Source organism: Diceros bicornis, chromosome 2, assembly GCF_020826845.1.
Source record: "Diceros bicornis minor isolate mBicDic1 chromosome 2, mDicBic1.mat.cur, whole genome shotgun sequence".
Lineage (NCBI taxonomy): Eukaryota > Metazoa > Chordata > Mammalia > Perissodactyla > Rhinocerotidae > Diceros > Diceros bicornis.
Genome location: NC_080741.1, coordinates 50,034,708 through 50,055,379, shown reverse-complemented (window position 1 = coordinate 50,055,379; position 20,672 = coordinate 50,034,708). Strand labels below are relative to the sequence as shown.

Here is a 20,672-nt window from a genome sequence, read left to right as displayed (position 1 = left end):
GACTCACCACCCTCTTCTTGGTCACCAGGATGTTTCCACACATTTGAATTTTTATTACTCTTGACCTCCCAGCAACACTGAACACTGGTGATCACATCTTCCTTTATGAAACTTCCTTCTTGGACCTAAAAACAACTCTCCCTCTTCGTGACCTTGCTTCTGGCTCCACCTTAGTTTCCTTCATGGCTCCCCATCCTTCGTCAATTCCTATCATGCAGCTGTTTGTGTAACGCTAAAACTTCATGGTGATTTGGTTCTGCTGGATGTAGGGTACCTACCCAACATGGCAGCACAGAAACCCACAGACATCCCTTTAATAAAGCTGTGGTTTTCACTCACATGGAGCAAGTGATTATTATATGGTGACCTGGCACTGGATTAACTCAGGAACGTCAGTCTCAGCTGTGTATGGTGCCCACTTATAGCTCTTTGGGGTGGTGAAAGGACATGCCGAAGTCTTAGGAATACTCAGAAGAAGTATAGATCTCACTGAAAACATAAGACCCACATGGAATTAGAGTACATTATTAGCACTGAATTATTCAGTGTAGATGGTCGTTGCTCCAGAAGTCAAGAGTGAGGACTCAGAGGCTGAAGTGTGCCTGAAAGCTTCTTCTCCCATTTCTGCTTGCCTGACTCGCGCTCTTTTCAGCCTGTGCTCAAATCTCACCTTCTCAATGAAGCTCCATTGTATACTGTAGCCATCTCCTCCTCTAGCACTCCAGATCTCACTGTTGACCAGTTATTTCTCCAGCAAAAATAAATTACAGTCATGTGTTGCTTAACAATGGGGATATGTTCTGAGAAATGCATTGGTAGGCAATTTCGTCATTGTGCAAACATCATAGAGAGTACTGAAGGGGAACAACATTTGCCACCCCAAAATGTGTTTGTTTTGTCCACTGATATATCTTATATGCCTAGAACAGTGCCTGGTGTGTAGTAAATAATTATTTGTTGAATTACTTGAATGACTGGTTCAGCCAGGTGGTTTAAAATCAAAACAAACAAAAGAAAAGCCTGAGGCTCCTAAGGATGACATCAGTCCACATCAAAACACCTCCCTCTCCAAGGCAGGGCTTTCTCCAGATCTATGCTCTCCTCTGATGGGCTGCATTTTATGGGTCAAGATTATCCCTGAGCCCCATGACCCAAGGGTAGTCAGGAGTCACCTTGATAACTGTCTGTAGTAGTCTTGGCTACTGGTCCCCTGCTCTGGGTTTCAATAGCAGACCAACATGAACAGGAAGAATAGCAGTGCTCTATTCAGTTGGCAGCCTGGGCATTCATGGAGAGAAATGTGAGTATTCCACATTAGGAAGTGAGAGATGAATGTCAGTCATAGTTGGACCGACATCGCTGGTGATCAGGATCCTCTTGTTTTGTTCCGAATTTGTTAGCTGTTGATTGATTTGTAGAGTTGGAAAATAAATGTAAAATCGGAGTTCAGGCAATGAGAAAATGACCTGTATCTGTGTCCCTCTATCAATATATATGCATGGCTCTGACCTGACCTCGTCTCCCTTTTCAGGGTGAAAAGGCTGATAGCTTTTACATTATAGAGTCCGGCGAAGTGAGCATCTTGATTAGAAGCAAGGTGAGTTTATGTGTGATGGTGCAAGTTATGCTAGGGAAGATCCAGATGCCAGGTGTATGCACAGAAAGTAACTGTTTGCTTTAAATGATGTGAAGTGTGTTTAGTGTACCAAAATCATCATTGTTATGTTAGGTATGTGACTGGCAAAGATTCATGTTTAAGCCCATCCATTGATAAGGATTTAGTATGTTTCTTCTTGTTCCTATTGCCTTTGCCTCTGTCATGTAATTAATGATATGAGAAATATTGGCCTACAAATCAATAAGAAAAAGATAAATAGCCTAATAGAAAATGGAGGAATTATGTAATAAACAAATACATGTGGATGTTGAATATAAAAATAGCTTCCTTTTTAGAGCACTAGGAGGGGAGGTCTCTAGGCCAATTATTATTATGGCCATTTGATGGATAGGGACACCTAGAAAACTGATGACCTATAAGTGGGAGGAGTGATTCTTACCATAAATCCATCATCACCAGATGTCCCTGTTGCAGTTTTTTTAAGAATATAGAATGTGATAAAACAGCGAGTTATATGTAATACTAAATCAACCTAGTATGAAACCGTTTACGGAGTATCTTTAGTAAAAGTATGGCGAAAGAAAGAAAAATATGATGATTACTGCCTATAAGATGGCTTGATTCCTAATTAAAAACAGATCTTTTTTTCACATGAAATGATAATTTGAAACTTCCATGTTCTTTTACTTATAGTGTTTGGTCTACTGATGTATGTTTGTACAGTTCTCAAATATTCATTGACACCTACTGATCACAGCATAGTGTTGGGTGTGTAGGACCAGCAGCGTTGTGGCTCAGGGGTTTGGGGGAGCTTGTCAGAAATGCAGTCTTGGGCTCTGCCCCAGACCTACTGAATCAGAATCTGCGTTATAACAAGACCCCCAGGGGGCTGGTGTTCTTGTGAGCAGTATGGTAAGTGCTACTCTAGAGAAGGGATTAGGTGGGCATGAACGTGTCTGCAGTCCCAGAGAATGCTACAGAAATTGGAAAGAGAGCATTAGTTGGAGTGGACGAATTGACAGACTTCACAGCAAACAGGTCAAGGCAGAAGTGTGGAAGGAGGAGAGGTCAAACCATGTAAGCTAGTCTGGCACTTTTGTTTATTTTTCTGAATTAACCTTCAAAAAATTGTCTATCTACCCATAACATAAAGTGGTGCTTAGAGATTAATTCTTACTAATAAATTCTAAGTAATTTTTTACTTAAATTATTGCTTAGCTTAGCAGATGGATTCATTTAAAAAAATAGGAAACTCTAGGTAGTAAATACAATATAGTACATTATTTTCAGTAATTTGATAAGCACAAATTACAACTAACTTAAGATGCAGACGGTACCTAAAAGGAAAATTTGTCACTGTACAGTATTGTCTGAGAAAGGTATGGTCTCAAATCAAAAAGAAGTAGCCCAGGATTGTGACTTAGAGAAGAGTTGACATTATTTAGAAAGAATTAGCAAAAGACCTTGTCTTTTCCCCCGTGCGTCAGAAGTCAGTGTCTACCAAAAGGAGAGTGTTCATCTATATATTTGTAATATACAAACACATAGTATATATAATATATGTATTATATATTAATGTGATATAAGTATTACCATATAGAATATATTATATATTAATATCACATATTAACATATATTATACTGTATATATATATATGTATGTATGTATGTATGTAAATCTCCCAAAGAAAATGGTCTGCACCTTTACCTCTTGATATTTAGCCATTAGCCGAAAGGTGTTAGGGCTCAGATGAAACCCCAAGTAAAAACCAACTCCTCTGATTAAACCAGACCACTGAGATTAACCCATACAGTTTACGTAGTACATTTAGAGTCTCTGCAAAGTTAATTTCTCACTAATTGTGTTAAGAGTACTGAGAAGGGAATGCAAGTGTGTGCGACTGGACATGCCAAGCTGTGATTCTGGAATCAGCCTGGGTCATCTTCTCTACCTGCTGTAGACTAAAGCAAACAAGGATGGTGGGAACCAGGAGGTCGAGATTGCCCGCTGCCATAAGGGTCAGTACTTTGGAGAGCTTGCACTGGTCACCAACAAACCCAGAGCTGCTTCAGCTTATGCAGTGGGAGATGTCAAATGCTTAGGTAAGAAAAATTCTTTGTGCATTGATACTTGCTTTCTGAGGTGCAGTATGTTGTTCCCATCAGCAAGCCTTAACTTATTCCACCAGCTCTCACTCACATCTAGGCTTGGACAGTTTGTGTGATCAACCAGAAGTGGGTTAATGTATTCTCTTAGCAAAGCTTTCTGAGCACAGACAATAGACTGTGAGCAAGACAAGTATCTGGATCCCCTGGCTGTGTGAAAAGAGCAGTAATGGAGGCAGGTGTCCAGGGCTGAGTAGGGACAGAGAGTACAGGTGCTGCTGGACTCTGCAAAGTCTCAAAACTTAGAGGACACAGTCCTGCTGTGTTCACGTAGAAACATCCCTCCTTTTTCCAAGTACCCAGTATCCCAATCTCCTATAATGTGAATGGGTATATTTAAGACAAGGTTTGCACAAGGGAAATGACTTTGAATTGTTGATGTAGAAAATTCATTCTCTCCCTCACCTCTTTTTAACAATGCAGTTATGGACGTACAAGCATTTGAGAGGCTTCTGGGACCCTGCATGGACATCATGAAGAGAAACATCTCACACTATGAGGAACAGCTGGTGAAGATGTTTGGCTCCAGTATGGATCTGATCGATCCTGGGCAGTAGGTGTGCCACACCCCAGAGCCTTCTCAGTGTGACACCAAAACTGTCCGGTCAGCCACAGAACACATACAGTAAAACAGACACGAGAGAACTGTTCCTGCTGTTGCCACCACTGCTGCCGTGGGCATTTCGAAAACTTGAAAGTCAACACTAAAGGACGGGTAGAGGTTCAACCTACACCTCCACTTTGCTTCTGAAAGCCCATTATTAGACCACTTGTAATGATTACTCCAGCCCAATTTTCACATCTTTGGTTCAAAATGGCATGTCTCTCCAACAATTTAAGTGCCTGATACAAAGTCCAAAGTGTAAACATCTTCCTTCCCTCTCTTGCTGCTACTTTTGCTTTTGGAAGTTACTACAGGTCTGCACAAACCTGTTGTATAACTGTAGACACCCTCCCCCAACCTTTCTCAAGAAAGGAAATGTTGTAGCCTTTGATCTCCTCATTTGTCCTTTGAGAAAGTCCACATTTGTTCACAATTGTAGACTTTGGTTTTACAGTGGAAAATAGTGGCAGATGTGATGAAGGTCTGTGGTCTTGTGGCATTGTACTGTCTGCTGACAGCTGCACACGTTACAGCTGTCTTCAAACTCACAGTGATGCTTAGGGAGAGGCCCTGCCCAGGGCTCAGCAGGTCAGCACCCCAAAGCACACTGATTGGTCATTGGTTAGAGCAGAAAATTTGGGTTTGGCACATTCTTCGGGTAGCAGAGAAACAGGCAAGGTTTTCTGCGTTGGGGGGGTTTTGTTTTGTTTTAGTAGATTCTGTTTTGTTTTGTTTAATCTCTGTACAGTTTGTATGAATGAATTGCTGTCCAATTATAAGGAGCCAGGGTCTGGAGGTGCCATTGCTTTATCTGACCCAATACTTTCCTAGGCAACTCCTGCCATCTCTTGTTTCCAGTTGCCCCTACTGGCTAATGGCAGTGTGTGAGCAAGAGGTTGTACTACAAAGAGAGCCCTTTTCTTCTACTCCAGAGTTGTTGCATAGCTTTGCTGTTTAACCATCAATTTTTAAACTCTTTAAAGAAGAAGAAGCTATTTTTTTGAAATTAAAAAAAAATTATTTCTTTTTTTTTGTAAGGAAGGTCAGCCCTGAGCTAACATCCATGCTAATTCTCCTCTTTTTTTGCTGAGGAAGACCGGCTCTGAGCTAACCTCTATTGCCAATCCTCCTCCTTTTATTTTCCCCAAAGCCCCAGTAGGTAGTTGTATGTCATAGTTGCACATCCTTCTAGTTGCTGTATGTGGGACGTGGCCTCAGCATGGCCGGAGAAGCGGTGCGTTGGTGCGCGCCTGGGATCCGAACCCCGGGCCGCCAGTAGCAGAGCGCGCGTGCTTAACCGCTAAGCCACGGGGCCAGCCCTAAAATTATTTCTCTATTTAGGAAATTTCCTTTGGACGTATTCATATATGTCAGTTTGTCAGCAGACTCAGGCGTTCATTCTAAAGATCAACTCTTTTTGTTAGTTTTCAAAAATTGGGATAATTTGCAGTTTCATAGAGTTACTGTGAAGATCTTTCTAATTAAGATGTTGGGATATTTGGGGTTCCAGTTGTTAATCCCAGAGAAAAATAATTTAGCTTATATTTTAAAACTTTTTTAAGCTTTTAATTATATCAGGTAGAATTCTGATGAATTATCCTAATTAACTAGATATATTTCAGAATGAAATTTTTTTTCTTCAGAATGACAGAATCAGATGCTACAAGAGATTTTTTTTTTCACACTTTTTTCACATTTTCACGCTGTTAGTGTGAAATTTGCATAAAGATAAATTTGAATGTCGTAGCCAAGTTTATATTAGGTCAAGAGCCCCTTTCTAATATGATTTTTTTTTTAATTTGTATAACTCAATAAATCCCTAAGAGATTATATGCTGGGGCTTAAGTCATTCCTATTGTGGATAATGATGGAGCCCACCTGGTCACCTTGCATTGTCCACATAAGCCAGGCTCTCTGCTTTTACCATGTGTAGTGTGGTCGACAGATTTCCAGAGCGTTGACCCACTACAACCTTGGTCAGTGCTCCCTTTTCCTTGCTTTGTGAAGTGAAAGCAGAAGGATTCTTTTCAGACTACCCTAAGTAGTCTGCTTTGCAGCTCTCAGAATTGTGAAAGGTTGTAACTAATACTCCAAAACAGGCAGCTAGCACTGGGAAAGCCCATGTGGTTTTTCCCACGATTTTCCAAGGTTCTTTTTATGGTGTTGCTTTATTATCAAATAAATTAAGAAAGCAGATCTAGCACTTTAACAGACAAAAACCACACCTTTTTCTTGCAGAGGTAAGAGGTACATTGGGCTTCAGGAGTGACACAGAGATCTAGCCCCAGACTATGTGAGGGCTCTGTTTAAACACTGAAAGGATGCCCCCCTTACACCTCCCGAGCCAGCATTAGTTAGGGCTGGCTGTAAACTCCATGCCAGAATCACTCCTGCAGGCTACTAGGGATGGGCCTTCTTCTCCTGCCCTGTGGCATATCCCAGTTCAGTCTTCCCCTTCACAGAGGCCTCTCTGACACCCTGACTCACTGATGGTTGCTGTTTTACAGACTAGAATTCATCGGGTTTAAGCCCTCCTACTCTAACTACAGATTATCATCATTTCAGACCCTCACTACATACAGGGTTCCTTGGGAGTCTGGCTTGAGGAAGGGAGACTTTAAAAGGACGAGCGTGAGGGAAATAGGACACAGCCATTACCAAGGTGCCAGGAGTCTGACAATGTTTCAATTCTCTTTATAGCATAGGGAATCAAAGGTGGCAGACCAAGTCTGACTCAGGGCTGTGGTCTCTACATTGTGCTGGGCAAGCCCTGCACTGATGGTTGAGCCTCATGAGAAGGAGTATGTGTTGGGAAGAGATCCCTTGTTAATTGTTTATATTGTTCTCTTCTATCAGAGCTTCACATGCTCTTTTCTGGCTTTACTATTGATTTTGGATGGCAGAGAATGTTCCTGAGAGCCTTGAGGTCCAACCTGCAGTATTATCCTTCCTTCTGCCCCCAGTTTATCACACCCACTCTCTTCTTTTGATTATATTCTCTGAAGGAAGGGTTCTGCTTTGTCCTCTTAGTTGACACTTCTTATATATAATTGCTATAGATTCTCAGAAATCAGGGTGGAGCTTTTCTTTGAGCAGTTTAGTGAGCGAATTCAGCAGCAAAGTGGCAAGAAATGGTTCTCGAGCCAGGGGAGCTCATGTGCATCCTCTTGCCCAGATTCTCTGCTCACAATGGTAGAGAAGTCAGTGAGAAGTGCCACTGGCACCCAACAGCACCCTGGGCACGCAGCATTTCCATGTCTCGTGTCACAGTGTACAAACAATCCTCTCTCATTTAGAAAAATTGAAAGAGCATTTTTGCACAGAGAAAAAGGAAAAAGACCCATGAATGTCATCTTTTTTCTTTTGTCTTCAGTTGGCTGATGTTGGAATTTTTGTTCTCAACATGCCCTTGTAAACCAGTCTTGCCAAGAGACGAGTTGTTTTGGTTTTTCACTCCAGTTACCTCTTGTTCATCCTGTCTTGACTGCTGATGTTCCTCGATGATTCTAATGTCTATTTTATGGGAAGCAGCCTTCCCGTGGTTTCCTTTTACACACTGCAGGGCTATCTTTATCCTAAAAAAAAAAGAAGAAAAAAAAGAAAATTGTCACTAGCCTCATGGGGGATTTGCAGAAAACCATTTAGCCCATCTTCAACAAAAAGTAGATTCCTCATTGTTTTCTTAAGCTCATTGTAATAAAAGAAATCTAGTTCAGCATTATTGTGCTACCTCAAAGGTAAAATGTTTTAAGGTCTTTTTTTGGTCCTGAATTCTACATGTAGTGTTTGAAATGTCTTTCAATTGAAATTATTTTTAAATCATTGGGGAGAATCTTATTTTAACCCATTTTACACTTGTATTTTAATCTCAGAATAAGTGATTGGAAAGGGATCAATTCTTGCTCTGTAGTATTGAATATATAACTAAATCATTGTTTGCCATAAACAAGGTTGAGTTTTTTTTAAAAGGAAACTCTAGGGCTTGGCTTTGCTCTTGGTTAATAAAGGCTGACAAATCATGTCTGACTTTCCAGTGCAGCCTTGTGTTGTGTGTTTGTCTCTCATTTCAGGGCTCCAAGCCAGTATAGCACTCATCTGGCTGATACATTGTTGGGATTGGGGTGTGAGCTCTTGAAAATTAGAGAGGAGGCCTGGGCGTATGTGTTAGTCAGGGTTCTCCATAGAAACAGAACCAATAGAGAGTGTGTGTGTGTATGGGTGTGTGTTTGTTTATAAAGAGATTTATTATAAAGAATTGGCTCACACGATTATGGAGGTAGGCAAGTCCCAAGATCTACAGGATGAGCTGGCAAGCTGTACACCTGGGATAGCTGACATGTCATTCCAGTCCAAGTCTGAAGGCCTGAGAACCAGGAGAGGTGATAGTGTAGTTCCCATCCAAAGGCTGGCAGGCTCGAGACCCGGGAAACTGATGTCCCAGTTCTAAGGCAATCAGGTGGGAAAATTCTCTCTTACTTGGGGAAAAGTCAGCCTTATTGTTCTATTTGGGCCTTCAACCAATTGGATGAGGCCCACCTACTTTAGGGAGGGCAATCTGCTTTACTCAGTCTACTGATTTAAATGTTAATTTCATCCAAAAACACCTTTACAGAAACTCCCAGAACAATGTTTGACCAAATATCTGGGCACTCCATGGCCCAGTCAAGGTGATACATGAAATTAACCATCACAGCATGGTATTTGAATTGTTGGGGATGGTGTGCAAGGGCATCCAATATATCCCTTGCCAGGGAAGATATGCTCACCAATGAAGTCCAGCAGAAAACATCTCCTGTCTGACAGTATTACTTATATCACTTCCTTCTCTGTAACATGGCTATAACCAGAACTAACAACGACTCTGTGATAACCCACTGTGCCTACAGTTTCTTTCTTTTCCAGGTGACCAAAGGAAGCTTATTCTACAATAAAATCATGTTCCAGTTTGATCTTGCCTTCACCTGGCAGTACAAAAGGGCCAAGTACTAGGTGAACATACAAAATACCCAGGTGGGGCCCAAGAAACTGGTAGTTGAACCCTCTCAAAACCAAATTGGCCTTGTTTCAAGGCTTTAAAAATTAAATATGGTTTGGCCTTTGTGGTTTTGGTGATGGTATTGTTATGAACAGTTAAGAAGTGCCAGTACAACATCAAGATCATATTGTCCACAGCCTCAGCCTTGAAGAGTGAACATCACATGAGGACTTTGCTTTCTGTGTATGTTCTAACAGGAAGCTAGAAATTTGTCCCATCAAAGTTAGCTGAATATATCCTCAGCAATCTTAGTGCATCAATTTTATAACAACAGAATTAAAACAGTATTACTTATAATGTGGTTCAGGAAATTGGGGGTGTTTCACAAAACATCATGTTAAGTATAAATTTTGCTCCCTTTACTCATCCTCTCTACAGACAAATGTCCCCTCACAGAAGATGGCCAATGATACATACTGTTACCTGATTGTTTTAGGTCATGCAGATAAAATGCAGAGTGTCAACCAGGAACATACTGAATAATCAGTTCTGAATTCAGATGGGTATTATCCAAGTTCTGAATCCAAATGTCAGAAAGTAGGTCTGACTCAGCTCATTTGTTCATTGAACAAATCTTAATGACCTACTGTAGATTTTCCTAATACTGTGTTTAAACCCCAGGAATTAGCAAGAGTAACAATACTGGGGTCCACCAGGGCATTCGTGGACCTTTCCTCCAGTGCTGATGGAGCTTATCCTCCCATGTTTCTGGACTCACACAGACAGCAGCCCTGGTCTCCTATTTCAAGAACTATCATGTTCCCAATGCCTGTTCCCCTTGGTCATGCTGCTCCTCTCTGTCTGGGCTACTGTTGCCTCTTTGTAAAGTAAATAGTTTGGACACACAAGCATGCAGTGTCCCTTACTGCTCTAGCTCACATCACAATTCTGGTTACAGAAGCATCGAGGGAGCTGTGAAAGGAGAAAGACTAGATTTAAGATTTAAAGGAAGACTCCCTCCAGGTAGGGACTTCTCAGAAATTGTCATTTTCATGCTGGTCATCCTAAACATCATGATGAAGTTTGGCCAGAGATGGCTTTCTGGCCTGGGTGCCTTCTGTAATGACATGTGCTGAGAATCAAATTTTTCTAAAAGTGTCTCTTTTGTGTGACATTTCTACCCCTTCCTCTTTAACTTCTTCCCAACCAGAAGGCTTGATCCTGTGGGCACTTCTTTCTATTCTACAAAACCAGTTATCTGGCTTGTTTTTAAGTACACAAAGTCAAGTAGTGCCCAGCCCATTTGTAGACTGGAGGGCAAGAGGCTGGCTGGGCTGCAGTGTGAAACCAAAGGGAGACTAGGAGCTACCCCAGACACTAGGAAAGCCAGCAGGATCTGACTCTTCACCAGTCAGTCCATCCTGACAGACAGAAGAATGGGCATTTGCTGGTCAGCTCTTGGGGAAGGCAGTTGAAACAGAGTACCAGCCAAATCTCTATGGCCTTCTTGGCCATGGGCCCCACCCTTTCCTTCCTCTGCAGAATTGCACTGAGCCACAGTCAAAAGTCACTATAGGGGCTGGCCCGGTGGTGCAAGCGGTTAAGTGTGCGTGCTCCGCTGCGGTGGCCCGGGGTTCGCCGGTTCGGATCCCAGGCGCGCACCGATGCACTGCTTGGTAAGCCATGCTGCGGTGGCGTCCCTTATAAAGTGGAGGAAGATGAGCATGGGTGTTAGCCCAGGGCTAGTCTTCCTCAGCAAAAAGAGGAGGATTGGCAGATGTTAGCTCAGGGCCAAGCTTCCTCACCAAAAAAAAGAAAAGTCACTGTATACTCTGCGCAGGAAGCCAGGACCCAGCAATCTCTTTTTCTGGCCTGGTCCTCCAACCCCTAGATGAGGAGGCAGGGGTGTACAGTTGTTTTTTTTTTCCTAGAAAACAGGTAAAAAGGAAGAGCTCAAGTCCAGTCCAGACCCACCAGATAAGCAAACCAGCGTTTTCCAGCATAACATCCAAGCATAGTTAAACTGGACATTTTCATTCTGAAAATGAAAGACCTGGGCATGAAGGGACACCTGCAGTATACACTCCCATGCCTGCCATGAGCCCAGCCTCAGCAGCTGGTTGAGCAGGGGACCTGAAGCTAAGTCTGGGGCCTGCAGGGCGGACAGGGAAGAGGCCTTTGTGGCAGATGTGCATCAGGCCCAGGCAAGTCAGAACAGCACACGAGCCACCTTGGACCCCTGGCATCCTGTTCCAGAGCTGTGCTTCTGGCCCCATGCCCAGGGTGAGAAATGAGGTCATGCACAGGCTCAAAAGAGCCTGGAAAATCAAAAGTCTCAAAAGGCCTGGAGAATCAGCCTGGACCCCAGACGAGGGGCTGGTCCCAGAGCACTTTCTCACCTGGACAGAGCTGGTGGACAGAGAACACATGACCCCCAGGCTCCCGACTTGGGGCACTGCCCCTACCTCAGTAACTCAAGATGGTTCCACTGGGATGGCAGCTTCGGGCTGAGGTTGGCCAGACGAGGATGAATTGGAGAACTTGTCCAGGGTCTCGGCTTGCTCCTCTGTAAAGATGGAGGCAGGCTTCTGGGAGGGCATCCACCCCTGATGCCCTTGGCTTTTCCCACAGGCATTGATTGGCCACTCACATGCCTGGCTGGGCTGAGGCCCAACTACAGTAAGTTCAGTGGCTGGTGTGGTCTCTCCCCTTGTTCTCACTTTAAGCTGGACATCTTCAGCTCACAGCAAAAGCAACCCCCACTCTCTGACAGAGAGCTGGCCTCACAACTGGAAACCAGGGTGGGTTATCATACCTGATAAATGGGTAAAGCTAGTTTTATATCCCAGAAGGGCTAGCCTTATACCTCAGAACTGGTTTGAGGGCCAGGTTTACAAAACGTGCATACAAAGGTACATTACAAGTGCTGGAGTGGGGCTCGCTGAGACTGGGTGGACTTCCAGGACAATGGGAATTTCTCAGAGTGCCCTCTGGGCTCTTCGCTGCCTGGATGTGCAGAGGACAGGGTGTGCATGTCCAGGACATGCTGGGAGCTGCCTCCACCCTGGCCCTGCGGGATCCTTTTCTTGGTAATTTTCCTGCCTTTTGTCTGGGGGAAAAAAAATCTTAGCAATGATTTGCAGCCAGCCGCTCCCCACGTGGCCCAAGTCCCAGGGCTGTTGGTGCAGGGGAGGATGGAGGGTCGTTGGAGCCTGAGTCCTACCCCTTCTCCGGTTGGGAACATCATGTTCTGGCTTGGATTGCACGTCCCACCCTGCTGCACGTCCAACCCTCGGGTGCTGGCGGCCCTGGGAGGACACCAGGCCTGACGGGGTGGGGTTGAGCAAGGATGGCCAGCTCAGTTTAAGGAACAGGCAGGGAAGGGGATTCGGATAGATGTCCAATCCCAGGACAGCTCTACCCATGCACTCCATCCCCACCCCTCCCCTGGCCTGGGCCCTAGCAAAGAGGAGGCCTCCCTCAATCCCAGGCCGGGGCTGTGTGGGAGGGACAAAGTGTGGCAGAGGAGCAACAGCTGCGCGCGCACACACACACACCTGCAGGGGGTTGGGGGGATGGCGCTCCTCCCCAACTGCAATCTCCTTGTCCACTCTTGCCCCTTCCACCTTTGGACAACCTCTTTCGCCCTGCCTGGGGTCTGGTTACTTACACCCCTGAGGCAAGTCTCTGCTCAGCACCTCCCTGCCATCCTTCATCTCCAAGGCCCTTCCTTCCACCCTGTCCTCTAACCTCTTGCGCCCCTGCCCCCCTCAGCAATGGCCTTGCGTTGTTTTTAGGGAGAAAACAGAAGCGATGGGTCAAAAGCTCAGGGCTCCTTCTCTGCTCCCCTAGCTCCTGTCCCAATGTTCTAGCTTCTTGGCAAAAGCCTTGAGACTTGCCTGCAGTTGCCTTTTACCTCCCATTCTCACCACAGCTCACCCCTGCAGTCCCCAGTGATTTCCACCTGCAGAGCAGAGATGAATTCACCATGATGGACTCCTCCCTCCTGCTTCAAAGACCACTTTCTCAGGAGCACCCAATTCTGGTTTTCTTCCGATTTCTGTTGCCAGATTTTGTTTTTGTTTTTTGTGTTTTCTTTTTTGGTGAAGAAGATTGGCCCTGAGCTAAGATCTGTGCCCATCTTCCTCCATTTTTGTATATGGGACACTGCCACAGCTTGACTTGATGAGCAGTGTGTAGGTCCACTCCCGGGATCCGAACCTGCGAACCCCAGGCCATTGAAGCGGAGCATGCGAACTTAACCACTACACCACCAAGCCAGCCCCAACATTTAGAACATTTTGTACATACTTTTCTGCATCTTACTTTTCTCACTCATCCCAACTTTATGGCAGGCCTTTCAAATCAAGTGGTATTATTCCAATTCCTTCTTTTTGATGGTGGCAAAACCTGTCCACACACTTTTTGATATTCCTCCCACAAAAGGTAGAGCTGATTTCCTTCTCCTTGGATATGTCCCAACGTTAGTCACTTTGCTTCTAATGAATAGAATGAGGCAGAAATGACACTGTGACGTTTGAGTCTAGGTTAGATAGGTGATATAAGGGCCGGCCCAGTGGCGTATTGGTTAAGTTCGTGTGTTCTGCTTGGGCAGCCCAGTGTTCACCGGTTTGGATCCTGGGCGCAGACCTACTCACCACTCATCGAGCCATGCTGAGGCGGCCTCCCTTATAGAAGAACTACAACTCTACAGCTATGATACACAACTATATATTTCTTTGAGGAGAAAAAAGAAAAAAGAGGAAGATTGGCAACAAGATGTTAGTGCAGGACCAATCCTCAAAAAAAAAAAAAGAAAAGAAAAAGAAAGGCGATACAAGTTTTACCTAGCTTCCTCTCTCCCTCGGGACAATCATCTTGGGACCTAGCCACCATATTGTGAGGAAGGCTAGGGCACATGGAGGAGGTACATGTGGGTGTTCTAGCCCCAACTAAAGTCTCAACTGACAGCCAGTATCAAAAGCCAGACTTCAACTGAGGTGCCTTCAGACGATTTCAGCCCCAGCTTTCAAGCTGCCCAGACTGATGCAGCAAAAAAGAGCAATCTCCACTGAATTCTGCCCAAATGGCAGATTTGTGAGCAAAATAAATGCTACTATTTTAAGCTACTAAATTTAGGTAATTTGTTACACAGCATAGTAACCAGAATAGTATGTAGGTACTAAAATGTCTCCAACCATGCCATTATGGATGGGCCGTTGCTTTGCAATTTTTTTTTCCGCTACACATGAGGTAGCAATAAATATCACTGGCCACATAGCTCATATCTCAGTGCTTTTCTTTTTATAAGTGAAAATCCCAACATTGGGATTATAGGGTCCAAAATTATATGCATTTTTATTTTACTAGTTTGCCAAATGGTTTTCCAAAAAGGCTGTAACCGATCTTAGCTTTGTCAGCATCCCTGAAAGCAAGCATTGGTGAAGCCCTCTTTAACTTTTTTTTGGTGAGGAGATCAGCCCTGTGCTAACATCTGTCAATCCTCCTCTTTTTCTTTTTTTTTGCTGAGGAAGGGTGGCCCTGGGCTAACATCCGTGCCCATCTTCCTCCACTTTATATGGGATGCTGCCACAGCCTGGCTTTCCAAGCAGTGCATCGGTGCACACCCAGGATCCGAACCGGAGAACCCTGGGCCGCTGCAGTGGAGCACATGCACTTAACCGCTTGCGCCACCAGGCCGGCGCCCTAACTTTTGATAGTCTACTAAGTATAAAGCGACTTATCTCATTGTTACTCTTTTAAAAAAAATTAATAAACTTTCTTTTTTAGAGCAATGTTTTAGAACAATGCTCACAGTCAAACTGAGTGGAAAGTACAGAGGTCCCATAAAACCCCTCCCCTCCAACACACAGCCTCCCTCTCTATCAACATCCCCATCAGTGTGGTACGTTTGTTACAATCGATGAACCAAAGCTGATACATCATCAACCAAAGTCTATAGCTGACATAAAGTTCATTCTGAAGTGTTGTACATTCTATGGGTTTTGACAAATGTTTAATGGCATGTATCTACCTTATAGTATCATAAATAATAGTTTCATTGCCCTAAAAAATCCCCTGTGCTCCACCTATTCATCCTTCCCTCCCCTTCAAGTGCTTGGCAACCACTGATCTTTTTCTCTCCATAGTTTTGCCATTGTTACATTTTTCACTTTTATTTGCATTCCTTGCCTTCTGATGAATTTTAACATCTTTTCATGTTGTGAGGTTCTGCTAGTTACCCCCCAATACCTTTTTCTCCTTTGTCTTTGCTAACAAATCCAGATTTTGTCCAGTGGCAAGTGTCAAGTCTCAAGTGATGGACAAATCCTGACCCCATTCCCTGACCTCTCAGCCTCCTTTCACCTAGGGGTGGCCACAGATGACCCAGTTTTAGTCAAAGAAATAAATGGAAGTCTGCTGGGAATTTGGGAAAGGTGTTTGCTTACCCAATAAAGGAAATAGATGTGGTTGGTGCCAACCTTCTTTCTTTGAATACTAATGTGATGTCTGGAGAGACTGCAGCTACCTTGCAAAGCTGGGGCAACACATGAAGACAGAAGCTGACATGCTAAGGATGGTGGTGGAAGGGTCCCAAAAGCCTGGGTGATATGCAACATAGATGAGTGGTTGTGTCCACCAAAAGACATGTAAAGAAACATCCATGGAAACTATATTTATGGTAGCCAAAATCTGGACTCAATCTAGATGCCTATCAACAGAATGGATCTATAATTTGTGGTACAGTCCCATAGAATGGAATACTATACAGAAAGGAAAAAGAGAAAACTATCATGATACACAATAACATGGATGAATCTCACAGACATAATATTGAATAAAAAAGCCAGACACAGAAAAGTACATATTGTATCATTTAATTCATATGAAATTAAAAATGGGTGAAATTTATCTATGGTAACAAGTCAGAATAGTGGTTAATTCTGCAGGAGAGGTAGTAACTGGGAGGGCACGAGGTTACCGTCAGGGTGGGGTGATTAACCTTGGATGAGGTGGTTGTCTTCTGCTGAGGACCATTCCTGAGAGAGACTCAGCTGAGGGTTGAGATCTGGACCACACACCACACCATGAATTTACTATGTCTCTCCATTTGTTCATATCTTATTCTTTAATAATATTCTATAGGTTTCATGTCCTTTAATAAGATTTTGTAGGTTCCCCACCTAGTACAATTCCTATATTTTCTTAATGAATTTACTCCTAAATATTTTATAGCTTTTTTATTGTTAATTGAATGTTTTTCTCATTTTTATTTATTTCTAGGGGCTTATTTATAGTAAATGCTATTATTTTTAATATATTTTTCTTGTATTTATCACCTTAACATTTTCTCTTATTAATTGTAGTAGTTTTCAAGAAAGTCCTCTGGATTTTCTAGATTTACAATCATGGCATTAACTAAAGACATAGTATAATTTCTTTCCAATATTTATAACATTTAATTTTCTTGTCTTATTGCATTTGCTAGAACTCTAAGGCAATGTGTAATGATAATAGTGTTGATGCCAATCCTGTCTAGTTCCTGATTTTTAAAAAAAACTAGCTTTAGTATCTGGCATATGTTGACTTATGATTATTTTATATTTTATATCTTTTTCATAAATTGTGCCTTTGTTAGATAATGGCCCTCTTTTTTTTTTTTAAAGATTTTATTTATTCATTTTTTTCCCCCCAAAGCCCCAGTAGATAGCTGTATGTCATAGGTTCACATCCTTCTAGTTGCTGTACGTGGGACTCGGCCTTGGGTTGGACGGAGAAGTGGTGCCTTGGGGCGTGCCGGGGATCCGAACCCAGGCCGCCAGCATCAGAGCGCGCACACTTAACCGCTAAGCCACGGAGCCGGCCCGATAATGGCCCTCTTTATTTTGCTCAATGCCTATCACCTTAAATCCTACCTTCTCTGATGTCACTTGGATACTCCTGCTGTTTTCTAGTTTGTGCTGGCCTGATCTCTCTCTCTGTCAACTCCTTTATTTTCAGCCTTTTTTCCCCTTGTGGTTTCAAGTGTTGTTCTTAAAAATAGTATGTGTCTGGGTTTTGTCTTTCTAATCCAGTCTCTTGGTCTTTAATGGGGGTTTAAGTTGTCCTTACTTAGTATGATAAAGATGTTTGACTTTGCTCATTCCGTAATTACTTGATGTCTATTATTTTTTACTTTGTGGTTTTATCTTTTTATTCAGTTAAACTGTATGAAACTACCGTTTTTGTAGGTCAAAACAGTTGAATGTTAGCAATACATTTTATACAGCCAACCTACTGCTTTCTTTTTTTCTCTCTCTTTTAAGATGTCATTCATTTAATTTTTCCCTTTGGTAATTTTGGAATTCTACTACTTTTTTCCATTTCACTAGTGACAACCTTTCCTCTCCAGGCATAAAGACTGTCCCTTGGCTAGGCACGGGTCGCAGATAATGTGCCTGTGTTATGGGGGAGAGTTTAAAGCCAGCTGGCCCTTCTTCCTTGGTAGGTCATGTGTTCTATCTATCTGGGAGCTTATACAATGTTCTCTTTCTCCTTGGAGTTTAAGAATTTTACTGTAGTCTTTCCCTTCCATACTGTTGGGAATGTGGTCAGAGCCTCCCATATGCAGACACAGCTTTTTCTTCATGTCAGGAAAGTTTTCTTCTGTAACTTGTTTTGTTGATGCCTCTATTTCATCCATCCTTTTTTCTCCTTCTGGAACTCCCGTTGTTTGCCCATCAGGTTTCCTGGATTTAACCTCCAGATCTCTCGTCTGTCCTCTCATGCCTTTGAGCTCTGTGCATCTTTCCATTGAGCTCTGAGCTATTTCTTCCCTTAGACCCAAGCACCTTTTTCATATTCCTCCAACATGCCAAACTTGTTCTTTTCTCGGGGTGTTTGCACTTGCTAGGCTTTCTGCCGAGAATGGCTTCTCTTAGATCTTTCCCTGCTCAGCTAATGCCTTTGGGTTGATCTTAGCTCAGATGTCCCCTTCTCAGATTCACCTTTCCTGCTACCTTGGACATAAACACCATACTCTGCACATGAGCTTGGTTCTTTTTCTCCATTGTATTCACACTGCCCATAATTAAGTTATTTGTTCTTTTACTGTCTGTTGTATCCATGCTTCACCACCACCAACAACTCCCCACTGGAGGGCAGAGACTCTGTAAATCATTTGAATTCTTACTGTGTCCACTCTTGCTGTGTACCCCATGTCCAGCCCAGGTCAGCCCTTGGTAAGCACTTATGGAAGGAACGGAACAGTGAATTCATGCTGGGGCTTCCCCAGAGAGACCCTGCTCTGTTCAGCCTCCACCCCATACATAGGAGCACTGGATTTGTAGATTGGGTAGTCAGAAGAAGATGAGGCAGTGCCTGTCTGTGAGGGTCTGAATGACTGATGCTACTGCAGATCCTGAAGCCACAAGCAGGGAATAGGAGCAGGAGCTGGGCCAGGTGCAATCCCACTGGGTGTGGGGGGCCTTCCAGGCCTGACTCAGGGCTAGCCTTGATCTGGGGCCCTCTCACCCTGCCCCAACCTCTCACTGTTCCACTTTATTTTTTTCCGTAGCACTTATCACTTAACACAACATGGCATTCTTTTTATTTAGTCAGTCAACAGGTATTTCTGGAGCTTACTTGGTATTTGAGGTGCTCAGGATACATCCATGAACAAAACAGAGAGATGGATTTCCACCTCACAGAGCTCTTGCTCTAGTGGAGGAAGCCAGGCGTGCCATATAAGGATAATAAAGACCTACATAAAAAGGTGTGTGAGAAGGTGGTAACTGCTATGAAAAAAAGTAGAGCAGGGTAAGGGGATAAAGGTGATCCCAAGTGCTGTGTGCAGAAAGGTGCAGGTTGCAGTCTGAAATAAGGGGCTCTAAAGGTGTTGGGGTACAGTCCTGTGAAAATCTGTGGAAACTGCAGTCCAGGTATGAGGAATAACTGGAGCCCAGTCCCTGAACAGGAGAGTGCATGGGGTGTGATATGTGAGAAACTTTGGGAGGCTGAGCCGTGGGCCTGAAGGCAAACAGAGAAGATGCAGTCAGAAAGGTAATGGGGAATCATGGGGCCCCTGTCAGCTGTGGCTTTTCTTTGGGGAGGTGCTACTGCAGGATTTTGAACAGGGCATGAGGGGTTCTGACTTATGTATTCACAGGCTGATGTGTGGAGAACAGACTGAAGGTGGCAAGGGCAGCAGCAGGAGACTGGGAGGTGGCTGTGACATTGTCCTGGGGAGAGATGGTGGTGACTTGGACTGGGTGGAAGCCATGGACCTGGTAAGAAGTGATTTCATTCTGGGTAGATGATGTGATGGAAGCAACAGGACTTCCTGGTGCATTGATGTAAATGGGAAAGAAAGTAATCATGAGGCACTGAGGTGTCTGGCCAGAGCAATAGGAAGGACTGAGCTGCCATCACTTGAGCTGGTGGAGGTGGGGTGGAGTGGGTTTAGGGGATGAGCCAGAGCCAGGGTGGCACAAGTTGAGTTTGAGATACCAAGTGACAGCTGGACATCATGTCTGGCACTCAGGGAGGGTCTATTCTGGATATATACCTTTGAGAGTGATTGACATGTGGTCCATGCAGGAGGAATTTGAAGCCATGAACCTGGATAAGATTATGAAGGAGATAGTATAGACAGAGAGAGAAGAAGTGAAGAGGAGGAACCAGTGAAGTCAGAGGAAACCAGGAGTGCATGGAGCCCTGGAAGCCGCACAAGGAAGGTGCTTCCAAGAGAGGAGAGAGAGATCAGCTGGTCACAATCTGATCAGTGGTCAGAAATATTTCCTGTCCACTCCCATAAAGACAGTTTGTGTGGTTTTTTTTACTGTTTTTGTTCACTGTTGTATTTCCAGCACAGAGCGTAAGTGCTCAATAAATACTTGTTGAATGAATGAGTATATGCGTGAATCCACACCTCTGCAAACTCCCAGCACACAGGGCTGCAACACTAGCCTCCTTTACAGAAAAAGTAGAGATCAAGCAGGAGGCTCTGCCCACTCTCAGTAGCACCCCCTCCTCCCTTGCCTTTCCTAGCTACACTGACATTCACTCAGATGGGAGCCTTTCTGGCAGGCACAGGCCCAGGACAAATGAGCCTCAGACAAGCCCTGCAGTGTGGAGCTTGGTAAGACCTAGGGTAGGCACTGGGTCATCCACCAGTCCACAGAGGACTCTACAGCCATTCTTGTGTCCACCTCTCTATATCTAGTCATTTATCCACCTATTTACATCCAGTCATCTGTCCACCTGTGCATATAACCACTCCCTTATCCACCATCTACAGCCACTCTTTTGTCTGTCTTTTCGTTCATCCA

The 20,672-nt window shown here is 43.8% G+C and overlaps 1 protein-coding gene across 2 annotated transcripts in view; it reads left to right on the top strand.

Annotated features, from left to right (window-relative positions):
- PRKAR2A (protein kinase cAMP-dependent type II regulatory subunit alpha) overlaps positions 1–8,414 on the top strand; it is a 111,374-nt gene extending 102,960 nt beyond the window's left edge. Inside the window, exons 9-11 of one of the 2 annotated variants that reach the window (XM_058557836.1) lie at positions 1,532–1,597; positions 3,580–3,721; positions 4,208–8,414. In XM_058557836.1, coding sequence (XP_058413819.1) covers positions 1,532–1,597; positions 3,580–3,721; positions 4,208–4,341 — 342 coding nt within the window. In that variant the 3' untranslated portion in view covers positions 4,342–8,414. The remainder of the gene's footprint in view (positions 1–1,531; positions 1,598–3,579; positions 3,722–4,207) is intronic. The other variant, XM_058557847.1, reaches the window with a different exon arrangement.
- The last annotated feature ends 12,258 nt before the right edge of the window (positions 8,415–20,672 follow it).